The sequence below is a fragment of the Corvus moneduloides genome, chromosome 10 (assembly GCF_009650955.1).
Source record: "Corvus moneduloides isolate bCorMon1 chromosome 10, bCorMon1.pri, whole genome shotgun sequence".
NCBI lineage: Eukaryota > Metazoa > Chordata > Aves > Passeriformes > Corvidae > Corvus > Corvus moneduloides.
The window spans coordinates 27,895,175-27,916,887 of record NC_045485.1 but is presented as its reverse complement, the minus strand read 5'-3'; the positions used below and the strand labels follow the sequence as shown (position 1 = coordinate 27,916,887).

The 21,713-nt window shown below is 39.0% G+C and overlaps 1 protein-coding gene across 1 annotated transcript in view; it reads right to left on the bottom strand.

Moving 5' to 3' along the window:
• Nucleotides 1-1,757: 1,757 nt before the first annotated feature.
• WWTR1 (WW domain containing transcription regulator 1) overlaps nucleotides 1,758-21,713 on the bottom strand; it is a 51,625-nt gene continuing 31,669 nt past the window's right edge. The window contains exons 3-6 of the mRNA XM_032119326.1: nucleotides 11,665-11,855; nucleotides 6,994-7,127; nucleotides 6,327-6,439; nucleotides 1,758-5,245 (exon numbers count right to left, since the gene is read on the bottom strand). Of these exons, the coding sequence (XP_031975217.1) occupies nucleotides 5,061-5,245; nucleotides 6,327-6,439; nucleotides 6,994-7,127; nucleotides 11,665-11,855 (623 nt within the window). The 3' untranslated portion in view covers nucleotides 1,758-5,060. The remainder of the gene's footprint in view (nucleotides 5,246-6,326; nucleotides 6,440-6,993; nucleotides 7,128-11,664; nucleotides 11,856-21,713) is intronic.

The following is a 21,713-nucleotide window of genomic DNA, read 5'->3' as shown; positions in this document are numbered from 1 at the left end:
CAGCTACATGATGGCTTTCTAACACGAGCTAATCTATAGTAGATACTGACACAAGGTGCACACGGTTTCATCTTGTGATCTGGACTGCATTCACACCTTGGCCTTCAGGTGTATTGAAGAAGGGTAAATGAGCCAGAACCAGCAGCCCAGCTGAACTCACACTTTAATGTGCCAACAACAGTGTTCCCAAATCTATTCAGTTAAGGCTAACATCTGAGGCTGTCCCCTAGCACTTAATTTCAAGGGAATCACACATCTGCAGTGTCCATTCTGCAGTAACTGGAGATTGTTCTGTGTTTTTACCTAGCAAAGCATCCAGTAAAATCAAGGAGAGGGACTAATCATAGATCCTCATAACAGAGAATGATGTAAAAGGTCAGTGGTAATTCCGGGAGAGAAGTCACAGATAAAGAGAGTGCAGTGCTAGGAAGGGACAGAAAGATGATGGTAAGAAAAAAACCACAAACAGGGATAACTGAAAGTGTTAACAGACCTCAGGAACCCTGACCAACTTCAAGACCACGCTCTGTTATAGTGTGGTCCACTACAAATACCAAATATCAACATACACTAATACAGAAGTAAAAATCATAGTAGCCAAAAGAAAGGATATTAGTATTCTTTGTAAAGTCTCAGAAATGCCCATGCTGGCTGAAGTTTCATTATTCACCCATAAAAATTGGCTGCTGGGTGACTGGGTGACCAGGGTGCTGAGAACACGGCAGCTTCGACATTGCATGGCACTGTTTCACCTGAGAGCTATCATAAAAGGATACACACTGGTTATTTAACAACTCACATTACAACATGTGGAGTGTGCACATGTGATTTTGAGCCCATGCACTTCAGCAGGATAAAACTGGTTCAGCCCTTGCACAGCTGAACTATACAGTTAGTTCGCTTTTTTGATTGTCTTCAATAAATAAGACTGCAGAAAAATTATACATTAACCACAGGACAGTGTCACCTTTCAGGGAATGATGCATTAACTGGAGAATCTTTGCAAAAGGTTCATCTCTAAAGGAGGGAAGTAACATATACAATGTTGAAAAAAAATTTGCTCAGCCCAGGACAAGGGATATTTTCTCACATCATTCCAGTCTTGAATGTTCATCACCTGTCTCCAGTTCAACTTTAGCTCCTTCTTCATGGATTCTGCATTACTCACAGTATAACCAACTGCAAGGCAAACAACGTCAAACCCTGGAGCCATTCCAGCTGTCAGAGGGTGGGAAGGCTGACTTCTTCCACTACACTGATATGGGTGGGGTCTTTGCCCCATATTTTCATTCAAGCGTATATTGAATTGAATATACATATTGAATATGTATATGCATATATGAATATCTGAATATATAATATACAATATAAAACTGAACATTTTCATTCAAAATGTGTGCCTTTTTCACAGAATAGTATGTCTGCACCTTTATTCCAATCAGTGTTTTACAGTTCCCTGGGAAGCCCATGCTAAAACTGTGAAACCCACCCCCTCCCCCAAAGAAATTATTTTAAAAAACCAATATGCATCCAAAATCTTTCAAGTTCATTTGTATTTTTTTCATGTACAAGATCAAAGAAATAATTAAAAAAAAAAACCAAAATAGAATCAACCCCAGGATACAACAGTTTGATCTGATTGCCTCTGATACAATCTATTGCAAGGTAGTAAAAACTAAGAACAAATGCTCACACGTCATATAAAAAAAATGAAAAAAGTAAATAAAATAGTTAAAGAACTAGCACGTACATGGATGTATGTATTAGGAAACAAGTTTATTTGGACAACCACCCATATTTTTCTGTAATTAAAATATACATTTAAATCCTTTCCTTCCCCCAAACAGCATTTGTTGTCAAAAAGTCAAACCCAATCCCTCCCCAAGTTACATTCTAACAGTATTACCAGAATACAAACTGTAATTAACAATGTCCCATTACATCTGTATCATCAAGACTTACATATGCCCCCTCAGGGATGGTCACAGCAAAATTGTCCAGCTGGCACACTGGTTGTATTTATATGACAAGTAGACAGTGTACAATTTAGTACAGTAAATGCTCAAAACCTGAAATAGTACAGTGAAATATTGTCAGCAATAAGTTTATTTTCGTATTATATATGCTTTGAATACTGAAAAGTTCTGCCATAAGCCTGTTTAAAGCCAGAAACTTTTTTAAAAAGATAACTTCGAAAACCAGATTTTATTGTCATTACATTTCATCTGATACATCCTCTCCATAACAAAAATTAAAAGCTGACAGTGTAAAGAACCACTTTTAATTTAATCATTATTTGTTTCATGACTGAGTAAAGTAGATCTAATCCAAGAGATTCTGGCAGCTGTTTCACCCTGAAGTGTTGCTCTGCAAAACACCCTCCTGTTTCAGATCTGTTGCTGGTTTACTATGAAGGTAACATGGAAACACAGTTTATGATTGCTTTACCCTTTTAAGGTCTTTGCACCAAAAGACTCAATCAAGACACTCAACCAGAAACACAAATAAAAAAGGAATCAAGCTTGCAGCTTCACAATTCTGATAAATACCTGATGTGATTTCACTAAAAGTTGCATTAGTTTTCCGGGTACGAAGAACAGCCTTTGGCTGACAACAATGCATGTGGCTGGGCAGGAATCAGCAGCAGCTAACTGACAGCAGCTGCAAGCCCAATCTTCTGACAAACTTACATGTTCAATGGTGCAGAGTTACTAGCAAATGAACAAACTGCATTCTCTAAACATAACATGTTGATGCGCACTGTCACCTGGATCACACCAGCACTCACATCCACAGCTGCTGAGGGATCATTCCAGCACCAATGGCTGTTGGCTCCTTATGCCAATTGAGCAGTGTTGGTGACCTGGCCTTGCAGGTTGGCCAGAAAATCTCCAATTCTTCACCAACATCAGTCATGGCACTAAAGAACAAAGCCTTAGGACCATCTGTTTTTCATTCAGGCTGACAACCTGAATAAATCTTCAAAAGAGAGAGATTAAACCTAATTACAGTAATATTGATCAGCCCTGCCCGGTCCCCTGTTTACTGAAAAGAAATTTATGCTATCTCAACAGTTAGCAAAACTAGCAAAAATAGTTTAAAAAAAACCCAACAACACTAATAACCCCTTGAGAGAATAGAAGAAACACAATGCCCATTCTGCAATTAAATTCTGTGCAGACACAACTCTGCTGTTACATCCCTTCTTCTATAAAAAAACCCCCAAAAAACATTTTTAAAAAGCTACTTTTCACTATGTAATAAAACTTCACAACCGTAGGCCTTTGCCTAACATCTATTTTTTCAAAATTTCAGTGTGTGTGCTTTTTATTTTCCATCCTGTGACACCATGTACACTTAGCAGTTCATCATGAACATGGTCATTTACTATATTGAGTGCTTCTGTTATGTTTTTCACTGAACACTGGAGATTCATTTGCTATTTATCCCTGCCTGCAACCATCCTTCACAGCAAGGATCTACATTTACTACCTACATCATTTGTCTTCCAAACCTACTCTGTATTCCCACCACTTCATCTCTGACCTTTTCACCTACCTTCACCCAACCAGATGGAAAAAAGTCTTTAGGGGGTCAATACTCTGATGCATCAGTAAGATCTTGTTAAGTGTTATCAGACCTGGCAAACACACATTTACACTTAGTGCTACATCTCTTCTTCTCTTTACATAACCTGGATTAAGCTTAGAGAATAGTTATAATGCCTTTCATAAAAATACCTATTTTTCAATGTAAAATGCTTAAATCCATTAATTATAAATAAGATAATTTCAAAATATTTAAGAATTTTCAGGACTTCATCTGCATTTCAGGGGAAACTGCAGGCTTAACATCCTTGATGCCTTCTCAGTCCCAAACCTCTGATAAGGAAGTTTTGTAGGATATATAACAGGTAAAAACACACAGCACATGCCCCATGTCGTGTGCACCAATTATGGTAAGTGAAAGACATAAAAACTAAGCAGCTTTACCAGGTAAGTCCCAATGCTGCTTTAGCAGTGCCCTGATAAAGTTTCTGGGTTTTTTTCATGTATACGACTACATGTATTTTGACATTGTCAGTTAAAAACATTACTGAAAACAGTATTAGGAAGGTTTTTCCCCCTAGGTATGAGATTAACAAGTTGTGCCACATTTTCCAGAACTGATTTTAAAAGAGTATTTTTGCACTTAAGATTCTTGCCACAGATTTTTTTATATATAAAAAATTGCTTGTTCATGTGCTAAAGTTACAAAACTGCAGTGCTTAATATAACAAACTAAAAAATATCTAAGAATTTTTAAAAAATGCTTGTTTATAATACATTACTTTGTTTTTAAAACACAACAGTCAGTACCAGCCTGGTTTATTTTGTAACAATATTGTAGTGTAAAAATGTTGCTAAACAATTCTGGTACTTTGAGATTGGAAGTAATTATTTTCTGAAAACTATACAGTAATATACTTAAAAAAAGAAACTGCTATAGTATTGTTTGTGCCTTTAAAATATATCATGGGAATTATTATGCTTGATATGGATCAGACTTAAACTGTATTCCATACAGAACAGTTAGTTACTAAGAACTAAAAAAGATTTTAAGGCTTAAGTAAGTTGATAAAAAAAAGCTTCTGATACTATTGTCATAAACATAATAATAAAACTGCTCTCATGTCCAGACGCTTTGCACCTTTTTTGAACCAAGTGACCCAGTAGTTAGCTTTTCTGATTCACAAAGGGTCTGTGGTATCAATCAGTACCCAGGAGATCAGTCAGGGATGTCCTAAAAGTGAAGCATTTCTGCCTGGTTTGAAAAGGTAAAAAAGTACACGGATGCGTAAAGTAGTGTGGGTTTTTTTAAAGAAATATATATGCATGTATTTTATATTTAAATTAGTATCAATCAAATCCAGACAGATATTAAAATGACCATAAAGATGATGTAACAAAAGTCAATAAGGCAGTATGTTGTATCTCTTGAGGATATTCAGATATTCTGTGTCTATCTCAAGAGGAAAAAGAAATCTGCATTGCACTGTAGGCCCAATAAGCATTGCTTGATTACAGCCAGGTAAGGAAGGGCTCATTTTTGTTAAGTACTGACTCCACGTCGTTGAGAATAGGGATCAAGTCTTCTGACTCTAGAGTCCCAAGATCAACATTTGTCCCTGGAAGACAGTCGAGGAAATCAGGGAAACGTGTTTGTTGTGGATTTATATTCATTGTTGTCTGTGTTATACTTTCTCCTAGGAAAAGTAAAGAAGAACTTTTTGAAGTACCAAACTCTTCCTGTGGGTAATTTAAAACAACAGAACTGACATAAAAATTCTGATTCCCCCTTTCCCATGAGCACTTGTGAGCACTCCTATTCACGACAAATGTCATCTAAAAACTGTATTTAGGTGCAGAGTACATGTACTTCTAAGAATACATTTCACATCCTTGCTTTGATCTCAAAAGCACAAAAGGTCCTTTCCAGCAGTGCTCAAAGCACCCCTCTCTGGCCTTCCACTTGGGAAGCAGGACAGTTTCAAGTTTGTTTCCTGCTCTGCTCAGGAGGCAGCAAAGGACCCTCATGTATGCCTCCATCCTGATCTCTGCATCAGGGGCAATGCTGTCCATAGGAAATAACTGAAAAAAGTGCTTTACAGATACTTAGTTCTGTTAATTACTCTATTTTTTTCCCCCCATAAATTAATAGTAACAAGCATGAACGCCTTTAATAGATAAACCTTTCACTCTCTGCATAAATCTGAATTTCTGATGACTTCAAAAGGAAGTTTAGGTGAGGAAGTGCTGAGAATTTCACTCTCCGAAAAAAACCTTGATTTCCTAGTAATTTATTTCAGTATTTTAAATACCATGAGGACACCAACATAAAATAAACACATATCAAAATGTACATTAGCTAAATACATTCTGTTTGAAGGCAAGTCCAACTTTGCCACTCTAAGAGACTTACAAACAAGACTGATTTCCCAGAGTTAGAAAATGCAGTGACTTGTACATGTAACCCAAGACCAGCCTTTTACTCCCCTTACCTTGGACAATGGTATGAAAACAGAAATTAAGGCTCACATTTTCCAGGTTTTACTTATTCTGTTTAGTATCAGTCTGAGGTAAAAGGGCAGAATCTGGATCTATGTTAAAGCTGAGAGCCTTCTGGGTACTAAGCACCTTTCAGGCATTTTCTCCCACAGTCTCAGTCTGTTCTCTTGCATAGGAAAGCCAGAGATTATCATTCAGGTATGCAGTGATAAAACAATACTAGTCATAATACAAAGTTATTAACTGGACTATAGTTTAAGCTAAATCAGAGTATTCTACCTGTATCCATCTCATCTACGTTGCTGAGGAAATCTTCAGGTGTCGTTGGTATACTGTAGCATCCTAATCCCAAGCCACTGTCTGTACTCTGTTCCCTAGAGTGGTATGGCCCACTACAAATTGAAACATGAAAAAGACTCAGTAAAGATGCTCTGACAGACACAGTTCCTGAGCACAGTGTTGGAAGAGAGCACAGTAGGTTACATATTAAAAATATATAATGAGTCATTAAGCCTCATTCTCAACTGTTGGCCACTGATCAGCCAACATCATATTTGGGTCACACCCGCCCAAATAACAAAGCAATTGAAGTGAGGCCACTCTTTAATTTTGAAATACACACATGCATATATAACTCTCTAGCTGAAGTCAGCTCTGACAGCCTAAAAAATTGCGTGTATTTATACTTAGGTAATGTACCTATTCTACCTAGTCTTCTGCATACACTAACAACAGAAGTTAAACCACCTGTTACAATTTATTGCTTTTGCTAAGACTCCTTCTTGACGCATAAACTGAAAGATTTCAGGTCAGCCACTCAGCCATAGCTCCTGTTCACAGTTAAGTAAACAAAAGAAGACGATATAGGGACTATTTTAGAGAGGCAGCTGTAACAGTCTAGAGAAGGCAACAGAAGCAATTGCCTAATGAAGAAGAATGAACTTGCCTGTTCAAGAAAGGATCAGATCCATTATTTGTAACAGGCCTCATGTCCTGTGTCATGGCAGGAGTGTTCACAGCTGTCTGAACTGGGACCATGTTTTCTGAGTCCATAGGAAGTTGTCTGCATAGAGCAGCTTCCTGAAAAGACAAATAAATATATGGGAAGGGTTATTCCAACAGCTCAGAAATATTGTGGTCTTGTAACAAGTGAACACGTAACATATACACAGAAAGAAAGTAATTCTGAGTGATGTCACTGATGAGTATTTGTTTACACTGATATGAAGAAAATCATGATGTAGACAGACAGTGTCTCTCATACCCACCTGTGCTAGCTTAAAGCACCACAGAATCTGGCTGTCAGTTGTACCATGTCTGGAAGCCAGTCCTGTAGTTCAGCAACCATAAAGTACTTAACGTGTTACAAGAAAACCACTGGAACCAAGACTGTGACTCAATAATCTTTAGAATGAACACTCTGCCTAATAATAAGCATTTGCCTAATGACCTATCTCATCTGCTATCTGCAGGATGACAAACAAGCAATCAGAGCCAAAGGAAACTTATTTCGTAACTCTTCCTGAAAGATAAATTCTTCCAGCATTATCTCTGCGACACACCCATGACATCTAGTGGTACAGAGTTCTATACAGAGGTTGTATATCCAACAGGATGTTCCAAAAAAAAAATCCTAAAACCTTAAAATAATAAAGCTGTATCTGTTTTTAACATAATTTACTCAACTTATTTTTTTTAAATGAAAGAAGCAAAGTAAGTATTTCATTTAAATCCTAGTAGAAAACTTTTCTCCTCTGAATCAATCATTCAGTCTCCCTAGTACAGAAAGGATTAACAGGTTTTCAAGGCTAAAATATGATGTTTTACTATGTTTTCAATTAATTTTTTTCATTGAGGAGGAGTGGTCTGGTCTCTGTGAATAATGTAACACATATTGGTGCCCATTAATACCATGTTTCCTTTATAATAAAATTATCAATATATTCATTGATAAATTATAATTTACATTAGATGGTGTCATTATTTAGAAAGCGTTAAGAACAAACAGTCTTAAGATTCTTAATGTATGATAGTTATGTTTATGATTAAATTTGTCAAGTGACTATTTTAATGGTGACATTTCTATTTAGAATTTAATCACCTGGAGTCTGTGAAAATGTACAAACCTCAGAGAGCAGGAAGGTGTCTTTTTTAACTGCCTACATGCAGATATTTTCAATACTTTTTAAAAATATAAGAATGACATCTACAGCCACATGAGGTTTAGACAGGCCTTCCAAAGCAGAACACTTGTAAGCTGAAAAGCCTCCAGCACCCTAAAGAAAAACTCACACTACCAGTTACATAATCTAACTTCCTGTCTCTTCTTTGTTGCAAGAAACACCATATTTATTACAGAGTTAGTTGATCTACTCTCCCTTGGGGAATGGCACGTCACCTCCCATGTCTTTATTTCTACATATTCCATGTTGCTTGTAATATTAACTCCATGTGTACTTTTAAAATGTGGAACAACAAACTCTTGCACACTGGAGTCAGGTTTGGCTGGGGAAGAGTACTGGCTCCGCCATACATGACATATGTTCTTCTGCTGTAGGTCATTTGTTCAGAAGTCACACTGCAATTTTAGTACTGCTACAGATGTCAGATTCCTTTGCTCCTTTGACATTATTACAGCAATGGTCAGTAGCAATGGATCACCTACACAATGCCCAAAGCTGTATGATACCCTCTTATGCCCTGTTCTCTATTCTAAGCATGACTACAAGGTTTTTAAGAAGAATATTTGTGAATCTCCTACCCTAGGATAAAAGTCTGGCAAAAAATACCAGAGCTGTCCTGCAGCCCTGTGAGCGGCAGTATTACAGGCTCAGCCATGCCAGTGAGCTCTCAGTCTTTGAATGCAGGAGGGTCCCTCCCCTTTGGCCAGCAGAGACCATCTCTGGCATTCAGCTAACAAAGGACTAAATGCCCTTAATGATCTGCTTGGCACTATGACATACAGAAACCCAAAGAAGATTTTCAAAATAAGTAACAAAATAAACTAAAAAACCCCACAGTATTCTGATATCACAAAGTCATGTCAAAAACTTCATCAGTGGTTATCTTCAAAACACTTTAAAAGCTTAACAGCATTGCAGTGAGTTGAATGATTCACTGCCTCAGAACACAGTTCTGATATAAACCCTTATTTAGCTATGTATGCCAGACAAGCCCAGAAATTTATTGTCACATTTCCTGGACCTCTACTTGGCAGAACTGATCTGAGCTCCATCCTTAGTTGCCAAACCCTCATTTCCAGCTGGGGGAGATGAGCGAGAGCATTTTTATAGGGGGTTTACAATGGTAGCTGCAATTCCTCTTCTGCCAGTCCTCATACTTAGGGCGGAAAGCAAGAGATGAAGACATTGGCCGTGTCACCAGTAAATCACATCCTGGGCCAGTCTATGCAGTGGAAGGAGCACAGCGGGGCATTTTTCTGTTCAGGTTGTAGCAGCCCAGTGAAGGCCTACCCTGTGAGGACAAAACAGGGGTAAGTGTTCCTCTACGGATTCTTCAGCCTCTTCTGAGCCCCTGTAACTTTCTGCAGATGATTTATGCAGTAGGATCCCCTGGACCAGAGAGAAGCCTCTGAGAAGTGTTGCCTTTTTGGGACTATTTGTACCCTTCCAAATACAGTGCATAACGGCCCTGGTGCACACAGAGAAGTGCTGGGGCACCTTCCCTGCAGGACCTTTCAGAGATTTTTGACTGACATTACCTCTACTGACTTCCATTTCCAAGAAGCTCTTAAGCAGCAAGCAGATTCTCTCTTTTTCCTTTGGAAAGCTGGTAAAACCAAATTAGTATAAAAGAACATTAACTCTTTATAGAATGACAAAACTGAGCAAGGAAACCTTTAAATAGACGCTATCATACTGGTTTTCTGAAATGCTGCCCTTCTTGCATGTACTCAGTCTAGAGTTCTAGGGTTTTAGCAACTACGTGAAGAGGAGGACAAAGAAGGAAAGAAATTCCCTAAGCCAAGAGCTTCCCGAGCTATGACCTCTTCCTGGCTGGGCATGCTGCTCCACCCCAGCAGCTGCTGCCAGGAATGGCTGTGGGGAGCCAGCAGCTGCTACTGGGCTGAAAGGTTTGTGACCCTCCAAAGAATCCCTCCCCTCTCACTCAAACACTCTGCACCTCCTCACAGCTGCTAGCAGCAGCGTACACCCTTACTCAGCATTTTTCCCTTATACAGATTACACTAGAAAAGCAAAAACAGATACAGAGGGTCAGGACAGGAGTAACTGAGTAACTGTACTCAGACACTGATGACCTGAGGGGTTCATTGAGTCCTCAGCTGCTAGGGTTCAGGATACTGAGGTTACTGGAAGGAAGTTCACAACATTCTGTTAGGAAGGAGAGATTTTGCATCTTGCTTTCCTCTCTAAGACATACACCAGTTCTAAAAACTTTACTAATGCAAAATGATGCTGTACTGCTTCATGCAATGTGGAGCTTCAACAGACACCATAGGGGAAGGGTGGTACTGGGCACAGTAAGCAGAAGTCTTGATTGAGTACAGCACAGCTGCAGGGTGCTGTGAATGTACAGGTTTCAAAGTCAGTGAAGCAGGAAAACCAGCCCTTGTGTTAATGGCACAACTGTTTTGAAGCCTGATTTGCTCATCTTGAATCAAGAATAGAGCCAAGGAGAGTAAAAATAGCTAAACATGTTGTTAGCATAATGACAATAACGACTAAGCTTGTACCAGAGATCCTCACTCTGTTCTCACACCCACCTCTATCATGAGCTCCTGATGGTAAAGGAGAAGCTATACAAAAGACTTGAGACCACTGCCCATGTCAGAGACCACCACCTTAATCTTGTGAAAGTTGCCATTTTTAAAGGCACTTAGAACTGCCAACTGCAGCATTTGCAAGGCCACAAATAATGATATGTTTCTTGATAAAGTGTACTTCTTTCATGCTGTTTCTGAGAGAAACAGGTTATTTTGTTTTTCACTAAGGAATCCGATTAATATGCCATGCAAACACAACATCACCAGTGGACTTGTCTGTAACAGATGAAACACAATTCTTAAAACTTTGTACAATATGAGTCATTATATACAGCTGAAACTTAAGAAATAGAAGAATAAGCAAAACACCCACAAATAACCAACTCTGGAAAGTCTTCAGATCAGAGGTATTCATATAAGATGTGAATGTCATTTTATTTTAACTAAAAGGCAAAGGGTGCAAATTAAGAGAGTTGGGATTGGAGTCAAGAACAACTTCATATGTTCTGCCTTTATCTTCAGTGAAGTATGAATATGGTCTCCTATGCAAACCAAGTTAAACTGCGAATGAATTGGTGTTAGTTGCCCTAATTGCTTATGGATAGACACAGAACAGAATCTGGCCCTTACATGACTATTAAAAAAAGATGTCAGGTCTGTAACTGCTGACTGATGGCCATTCCATGTTCTGTTCAGTGCTAGTTTCAAGAAAAAAAATGAAATTATCTATTCATATTAGCTTTTTGGTTACCCTTCTGTAAAACCATAGTTAGTCCTGACATGAAGTAACAGAGCTACTAATTGTACGTGTTAAAAATTTGGATGCATTCAACTAAAAGCTCTTGAACAAAGTAAGAGTATCTTTGGTGTTACCTGTCGCAGTAACTCCTCCTGACGCATCCGAATTCGCTCCCTCTCCATCTGGATTCTCTGGAGCCTCAGCTTCTGCTGCTGCTGCTGCGTGGTCAATGAGCTGGGCAGGGTCAGCAGTGCAGGGGGCTGCGGGGGGCGGCTCTGCTGCGGCAGGGCTATGTTGGGGGGCAGCTGGGGCTGGGCATTCATGACTGTGGGAAAGACAAGAACTCATGGCACCTTGGGTAGGACTGTATTTTCAGATAACAGAGGGCCCAGGACACATGCTGCGCACTTACAGGGCTGCATTATTAGAATTACTATACTTCAAATGATTGAGAGAACTACTCCATCTGGCAAGATCTGCACTAGCAATTGCTTAATAAATGATTTTTCGTGTTCCGAGTGTATGAAACAAGAATACTTACAAGACAACAAGTATTTATATTTATCTGGTATGTTTAAATATTTACCTAATGAACAAGTAAAAAACATGAAACGTTTTTTTAATTGAAAATTCCTAAAAATGTGCGCCTATAACAGGCAGTTAGCCAGTAAGACTATTTCAACTTAACATTTTCTTTATTGACAGATTTAAATCAATTATGGTAAGAATAATCACCAGAAGCAATTTCCAACTAACAGCCGAAACCTTTTCTGTTAGGATATTCAGATTTGGAAATGACCCATTAATCCCCCACCATTGGCAGGATATTCACAAGGTTGACAGGGGAAGAACTCCATAGATGGCAGGGTTAGAAACAGGACCTTTAGTAAGTAAATCTGAGTTATACCCAGCTAAACCAGGTAAACCCCTTCACTTGCTGACAGAAGGCTGTTGCTGAGCAAGTTAATACTGCTTAGATGTTAATGTTACTTAAATCAGCATCACCTTTTCTGATCAAATTCAGAAACTATAAATCAGAGCAGAATTCTCTGTGTAATGGACATTTTTATTCATAGAATTGCTGTGAAAGAAATTCTAAGTCTGTGTAGCTCTGTGTGTGTCACTCTGGTGCCAACATGTCACAAAGCTAATAGAATGCCCTGTCACCTCAGACAGCAGGTATCACTTGGCCACGGAAACAGAGCCATCCATTCCCTCTAGAACTGTTTCACTCCTAGTACTAGGCTTGGGAAAAAGAGGAGGAAAATGAGACAAGAGAGGGGAAACTGCATAGCCTCTGTTGGTACCTCCTTTTAACTTTTGAGTAAAATGTATCAGCTCTCAGCAAGGCAACTCAAAAGCTGTCATAAACTGCAGAGGGAACCGCTCCTTCTTTTCCTTCCCTATCTTCACATTTCCAGTAAAAACAGAGACAGTACCTAAAGCCAGTCTGGATTACAAGTGGGAGCCATGTACTACTTTAAAAATTAATTGTCATTTTTGCAAGGATTCTTTCACAAAAGGGGCAACAGACTAATTGACAGAGCTCTTACCTTTTAACAAGAACACCTCAGATACTAAGAAAAAGAGAGACAGTATTTTTCTGTTCAAAGGACTAAGATTTTTATCTTCCTTATTATCTTGTCATCCTTGTTCTTACCATATGAGAACTACATCTCAACACAGTTCTGTGTTTCAAAGACCTGAACATGTTTATGCTGTGCCCATGTCTGACCCTTGGAGATTACAGCACATGTGGTTGGGGGGCAGCTGGGGCTGGGCACTCATGACTGTGGGAAAGACAAGAACTCATAGCACCACGTAAGAAATGGGTTGATTTTGCAGCTTGGATCAAATGTATGATACCCATACAATTCAAAATACTGAACTTCACACACTCCTGCCAGTTCCAAGTTAAAATTTTTATGCTAGCCAGTTTTCTGTCAGATGACGTACTGTGTTTTTCTGCACCTGCAGTAACACTGGCACATAGACATTCAGCTAGCATAAACTTTGTCCTGCTGCGTTTGACAGAAATATTCACATGTGCTCATGTCAGCTCTGAATTAAATTTTTCCTCTGCGTGATCCAGTATCACACAGGTCCAGTATACAGAGACTGTGGAACCATATGACAGTGCAACTGTGTGATATTTCAGCTTCAGTGGCAAATACAGCTCAAAAAATAATCCAAGTTAAAAGCAGTCCTGCAGTAATACAACCTTTCCAAGGAGTCAGTGTATGTTTGGTCCACAAACAGCTGTATCCACACAAATGTCATCAGACTTCCACGTGAAACCAGAATGACACCATCCACCATATCTTCCACACTCAGCTGCTTACTCCTGCCCACATGCTGCCCCCTTTACTGACCTGGCAAAAGCATTTTTGTGGCCACACAACAAACTGAAACACAAAAAGGATATATTTCTGGCTAGATCAGTTCCCAGCAAAAATAAATGTGCAGCCATGAAACTGGTTATATGCAAGATGGGAAAATAAGCTGTTTACAGGAAAGACAGGCTACAGCCAGCACTCGGCAGTAACTTTTCAGTCGTAAAACCCCAGAAAGGTTACCAAGTGCAGTGCTGGGAGGAGAAAAGCAGGAATGAGAATTGGGTGCAGAAATCAAATTGATTTTATAATGGGAAAACAATATATAGAACCACATTTTAAGATGCAGTGAGTCTAGTCTTAGCCACATTAAAACACGTAAGAAATATTCTAAGTACAATTACATAAATTATATCAGTGTAAACCTGGTTTTAAATTGCCAAAACCATAAGTGCTCAGGAATTTAACTCTTTCTCATCTGCATAAGCATGTGCTTACATTTTTGGCATGTCAATGAATAGAAAACCATGCTAAGAATGGCTGAATGACCATGACAATATAGGACATTCTCCGCAAGAAAACTGTTTTCATCTAAGCAGCAAATAATACAACCAGGAGAAGTTAAGTAAAGAATAATAGCCTGCACGGTGTGTCTGGGGTGCATTCAGGATTAGGGCCTGAATTGCAGGACTGTTTGTCATGGCTATTTATTACCTTTGCTATATAAAATACTCCCTTCTTCTTCATGTTGTATCACAGCTGAAATTATACATGCAAGAAGGGAAAGAACAAGAAATAGGCAAATATGGAGGAATACTTCTCTCTCCACAATAACCCTCCAAGTCATTTCTTCTCATGGGGATGGACAGAATATTTTGGTTCAATGAACTCTATACCTTGGAGTAAATTACTTTTCCTTCAAGCAATATTCTCCAGTGTTACATACCATCAAGGAACTACTGGAAACTCCGTACAATGAGTGGAGTCAGCATTCCCATGCCTTGACATTAGGACTATAGAAATTACATCAGACTGAATCTCCTACAAGTCAAGTATGCCATAAGTATGTGATCATACTTCTAAGAAACAACAAAAACCCATTCTGCTCCCAAAGCAGGTATTTATATCATCTGGGTTAGCTAAAGCTATGTTAGGCACAGTTTTGCAAGTTTGAGTCACATTTTTCTCCAGAATATACTGCTTCAAGGAAACATTCAGGCAGCTCTCCATTCAGTTTGAATGCTTTCATAACAGCCCGAACAGGAGAGACTCAGAAACACCAAGTAGAGAGGAGTCATGTATCTGTGTTTTCAGCCAAGAACAGATAGTTTTGTTGAGGTATCAGAATATTATAAAGTCTAACTTAAAATGGAACATTAAATTGATATGGCAATAAAATTTTTTATTAATATAATTCAAAACCAGTCTATAAATACAAAGATGCTAAGGCCCAGAGTTTGATCCTACAAAATGCATAAAAGCATCATTTCACTTGAATTATTCTTGAGTGCCATCACAACAGTGTCCCATATGCAAATTCAGGACATATATGGTCTATTTTGTGAAGTCAAATCTAGTCCAAATCTTTTTGGACACGTGCATGCATGCATCCATAAAATGCATACTAAGTTAATCTGACATAGCTCACAACAAATACTAACTGAAAATAAAACCAGTATAAAACGCAAGACTATTAGGTGATTCTTTTTTTGTATCAATTACAGAAAGAAACCAAAACCTGGGGTATTCTGCAGCACTTCCCACAACAACTGCTGCAATCAACTGCTCTAAAAATATATCCTAAAGTCAAAATGGTACATGTGCAGTAATAAAATAGCTGAATCTGGGAAATTGAATTACTAGCTGGAGTAACTAAATCATAGCAGAGTTGCAAATACTCTTTTGCACTGGTTCCACTGAATGGCATTGAAATTATGATGAGCAAGCCTTCAGTTAATGTGTTAAGTGTAGGGCTTTCTTACACCAGCAGTTCACACATGATGGCATGATGAACATGTCCTCTGCAAAACAGCCTACCCAAATGGTGCCTCAGCCTCAGACATTTGAATAGTACTGCCCATCACCCTCCTGGGGGCTTCTGGAGCCTGGGCCATATGACATGCAGCAAATCATTTCTTGTTTGAAACTCCCACAGGACCATGAGAACAAGGACATGCCAAGCACAGAGATGAAGTGCTGACCCTCCACCCTCGGCCAACTGCCACCCTGAGTCACTGCCACGTTCCTCAGGACAGCTCTTGGCCTATGTTAGGTGATTTGGGCACTAAAAAGCCTCTATACGGTTTGTGCACCAGCAAATACCCACAGACAGTAGATAAACCCTTTGTTTGTGTCACATTGCCCTGCTTGCTCAGCTCTCCCCACTCTGCAGGACACCACTGACCTACTGTGTCATACCAACAGCAACTCCTGAGCTGGAGGCTGTGTCTCAACATGCAGACATGCTGGCCTGCAACTGGGGTGTCACACTAACTGACACATCTCCCAGGACAAGAGAGGGGTGCGGAGTGTGCTCCTTGAGGAGGCAGAGTATGGGAGAAAAGCTCAAAGACCTGCTGCCTGCAGAGGCACCACTGCTGCAGCTGGGCTGGACCACGCTCTGCAAATACAGAATCACCAATGTGAAGGTCTCACTCTGTACATAGGATTGAGCACAGAAGATAAGTAAGAGAAAGGAGTGGAAAGATTTTATTACCTCAGTGGGAAAAGTGAACAAAAATGAATAGGACGGTATTACTGGGAATAATCCCCAAAAGTAATACAGATGGAGTAGATACATTGCAGAGAAAGTAAGCCCCCAATTCAAGACAGAAAACATGCACAGAAAGGAACACCTTGGCTCTCAGGAAATATTGTTTCTCATAATAAACTGATAATAAAATGTCTGCAAGCATCAGAGATGATCTAACTGAAACATCCAGAAAAATTGAAACAGTAATAGCCAGTCATGCTAGAAACCATACTTGTGCACACGAAGTATACTTGTATACTATAGAAACTATATAAGTGCATTGGCTCCAGTTAAAGGAGCTGTGAATTCAGAAAGGGACAAGCTGACCGAGAACACAGCCTGGCGACCACAGGAAGGGTGGTGAAAATTTTCAGATTGTACACAACAGTCAAAGGCTATGAAGGACAGAACGACATTAAAACCTTTGGTGACACAAGGCTATGAATGACAGAACCACCTTAAAATCTTTGGAGACACAAAACCCTCGGGCATCTCATAGTTTTTGTTGATATCCGGCATTTTCAAGAAGAATTTTGCAACCGCACAGGAAAGCCCAGCACTTCTGATATTAAGCAATCCAAGGACACCGTGCAGACTTCTGACTTACCACGACAAATTTCTTCCCATTTATGGTGCTAAGAATAGCATCCAGCACTGATATCCTCCAGACAAGCCAGAAGTGAAATACAGTGAATTTTCAACATTTTAACTCTATGGTTTGTTCAGGACCCAGGTTAAACTTATTACTGATGCAGATCAGGCTTAGCTGCATGGACCAGGGGTGAATTAGTCCTGGAACTATCTCCAGGGCCAGTCTGCATCTAAGGGCAGCTTTATTACCTGTAGGTGGTGCAAAGCCCACACTAATAAATCCTTCTGGACCTTGTGGAAAGCATGCAGGCAGATCCAAACCATCTTTGCAACTTGCTTCCAGAATCAGGTGTTCTACAGAGCACAGCACAGATTGATGCCAATGTGTAATCCCACGGGAGGTTTAGATTGGTGATTAGGAAAAATTTCTTTGCCAAAAGGTTTGTCCAGCTCTGGCACAGGCTGCTCGGGACAGTAGTAGGGTCCTCATCCCCTGAGAGATTTAAAAGCTGTGTGGTTGTAGCACTTGAGGACATGGGTCAGTGGTGGCCTTGGCAGTGCTGGGTTAATGGTTAGACTCGATCTTTGAGGGCTTTTCCAACCCAAATGATTCAATGATTCTGATTCTATCAGACCTGGGCTAGACCTTCATACAATTTCATATGCAACACTAAAGGTAGTGTCAGGTAGGTTTTGTCCTGCAACCCTAACTACTTGGGCAAACCCCAGCATCCAGGCAGAACACCAGTCTTTTCAAAAGAAGAGTGGCAAAGTATGATGATACAGTTGTTACAGGACTAAGACTTCTTACTGCTTTAGCAATTTTCATTGTGTCAGTTTTTCAAACAACAAGAAAAAAAAATTGGAGTAAACTGAGTTGCTTTGCTTAAGGGTAAAGCTACAATAATATGTATAGAGAAAACAGAAAAATATTGTATCTGGAATACTTTTAAGCATGCCTGATAGGTCTGATATTGTCTAGACTTCAAATTAATAGTGTATCTTTAAATACACTGGTAGGATAGAAAGAATCCCAACAATGGACAAATTACCTTTGTACATAAGGCTAGTTTGTGAAAAATATTTTACTTAAGTGCTTTTCCTGGAACTGCTCAACTGAACCAGAACTGAACCCAAGCAGTAAAAGTGGGTTGGTATACAGCTGGTAACTCCTTGTCACTAAAGGTATGAACAAGGCCAGTGAAAGGAAAGTCCTGCATCAGCCCTACTGAGCAACTTAATGACATTCTACAAATCTCTGTTCCTTGTGATACAGTCATATGGCATATCTGTTGTGCTATCTATGGGGTTTTAGTAATGTCTGCTTTAATTTATATTTCACTTTTGAATTTGTATTTGAATGGTATGAGAAACATAATACAGTCTGTATTAAAAAAGAAAAACCTGCAATTCACATTCCAGCTAGACTGCCCAACACAGACCCTACTCTCAGTACACTGATACCATCAGACACACCAGGGACCCTTGACAGCTTCTCTCAGCCAGAGCTCTGTGGAGCCTGAGACCATGGGGCTGGTTTTGAGAGGTTAAAAAGTTGCTAAGGACAAATAAATGGTCTTCAGTAAGCTTCAATTCACTAGGCAAGGTCTGGGACTCCAGTATAATATTTCCAAAGTTCTGCAAAGAAAAAAATATTCAAAAGCTCAAATCTACCACTCTGTGGTAAAGGAGACTGTGTCTAACATAAGAGGAGAAAAGTATTCATCATTACAGCAGACAGACCCAGGGTGGCCTTGAATTCAGTTCTCTTGGGGAAAACCAAATTCATTTTGCAAAAGGAAGTCTTTTCAATAAACAGCCATCACACAATTATCCAGCCCAAATGAAATCAAGTAAAAATACGGAGCTAAGTTCCAAACCTGAATTACATGACCACAGTTTCACTGCAGTCCATGAAATTGCAACTATTTAGTTTACATCTCAAGTTAGACCTATGTAGTTTTCTTTTTCCAGTTAGATGAAAAATAAAAGCATTTTATTGTTTTTGTTTGCTTTTAAATTAATAATGATATTCTAGTGAATTAGGTTTTCTGACATTGTAGGAGACCTTTCTGTTGATGACTTTGCTGGATATATACTAAGCAAGGATTATTTTGTGGACAAGAGACACTGCAAGTTGTAGAAGCCAAAACATGCAAGTGTCAATCATTTTTGACATATGCATTTAACTGATTGCACCAACTTTTTAAGTGTCAGAAGTGTCTGGATGCAACTGTGGATATTTCTGCTCTGTTTATAGGCAGCCCAGACCCAAATTCAGATGAACTAGCCAGTGCCAGGTCTCATGCAACACAGTCTGGCGAAAAAAAAATGTCTACAAAGGTTAAAAAAAAAAAAAATTAACCCAGCCATACTACAGTTCTGATTTAGTCATGACACTGTAAAGAAGAAAAGACTGGGCTCCTCTCCTTTTCTCTCTCCACTTCAGCCAACAAAGAATTGCTTGTTTCATTTATTTCCCAGAAAGAAGCATTAGCCTTCCAACAAGGTCAGCAAAAAATGCTGCTTTTCAGTTCTGGTGCATTTTGTTCCAAAAATCTGTAAAGTATTAAAGCAAAAAGTTGCACTATCCCAGTGCATAGAGACTCCTTTATTCAGATTTCTGAGCTGAAAATAACTATATATAGATTTCTCAACAGTTTCAACTGTTAACGTCTGTGATACTCACATTTAACTAATCTTTCCCGTCTTCGATGATTTAAGATTAAAAAAACCCATACAAACAACCTGCAGGTGCAACATCAAAGCTATGATTTAGCAGAAAGTTATTTAAAAGATTAGAGCTTTACTTTGCAAGCACTTTTAACAATAAGTTATCAGTATCAACAATATAAGTATCATTAACAACAAATGACGATGGGGGCTGCTTGAGTAGAGAGCTTTAATGCTAATGACTAGTTACTGATGACTGCTAGATTTAAAGTATTTAATAAATTATTTTTACTTTTGCATTTCATTCCCTTTGAAACTATGGAAATGACCCTCCACTCTTGCACCGGCATATGTTTGGATTACTAACCTTAACGGGAAATGCTTACACCAACAGGAACGTCTTTGTGTCAAAATTAAAAATGAGTAGAATTTGAAAAAATGCCAACATCTCTCTCAAACACATCAACCGTTAACATTTCAGATTTACTAGATGGTCAGTTGCTGGTTTAAAGGTGTGTGTCCTTTGACACAACTGGATTTAATTTACCTGATACTGAAGGTAACTCCTATTAGACTCTGGACCTATTAACCACTGTCCTTACACATAAATAAATTACTCCATTTGAAATCTGCCTGATAAATCACCTGTGAGAGGTTTTAATTGCAAACAACAAAAACTCCCTCATTCTTTCAAGAGCTGCATCACAAAATTCTCATTCCCACAGAGTGTGCAAGTCCTCTACAATGCTTTCAGCTCTCCTCTAAGTAACGATCAGAAGCACTGACCACAAATGAATTATATTTGGTTCTTTCAGGATATCCAGTAATTAAAAATGACCTGGAACAGGAAGCCTTTCCACCATGCAGGTGGTATGAGGGTATGGACAACACAGAGGGAAAAACATGTTCCTCTCAGTGTCACGCATTTCTAGCCAAATTTCCAGCCAATACAAACTAAGACTTGAAAAATCTAGACCTCTTCATGGACATTAGTGAACACTAAAATACATATCATCTGGTTTTGAACACTTCGGGAGTTTCTATGCTCTTATCTCCAGAGACTCACTTTGACATAGTTACCAAAACTGCCTCTTATCATCCTTAAACAATAGTAGCTACACCTCTTTTATCATGGCAGGATATGGAAACTTTGGTTCATGTGTTTATTGTTCCTAGATAGGATTTTTGGCATTGTTTTATTGATTGGATTTCCTGGCTGGTTAAAAAAAATGAAAGCAGAGGTAAAGTGCTATAATTCCCAGCTGTCCAGACCCATTTGAAATACCATTAGCAATACCGCTGAAAGCTAAACTTCTTATATTCTGGATGATTTTCTATTGAACAACAAGTTGTCAGTGTCAGAGGCTCTTCACAATAAAAAATTCTAATGTGTAATACCCAATGTCCTTCATCTTAGAGAACCAGTGAATTAATAGTGAAAGCCATCCTGCTTGTATCACTTGGGTCATGCCTGCCTGTGGGTCTTGACAGAGTACCTTCTAAGGTAAGCCTCTCTTCTTCAGAAGGGAAAAACAAAAATTAAATAGTTCTTCACCTGGAGTTTGATACAAGAAGTTAATGTGGTTGAACTCTCAGGATCAATGCAAACTAACTTCAGGCTTTCCGCTGTCTTCTGCCTGAACTGCTTGATTTATAAAATGGAGATAAATATTACCAGCTTCTGCCAGAGATGACCCATGTTATTTTTCTTATACTCTGTATTTACACATAATCTGGATGAGCTTTGGTGGCTTCAGTTAGACCATTTTTAACCACAGTTAGATAAATTGAAAGCCCCTATCGACACCCAAACAAACTCAGAGGCATTTCACAA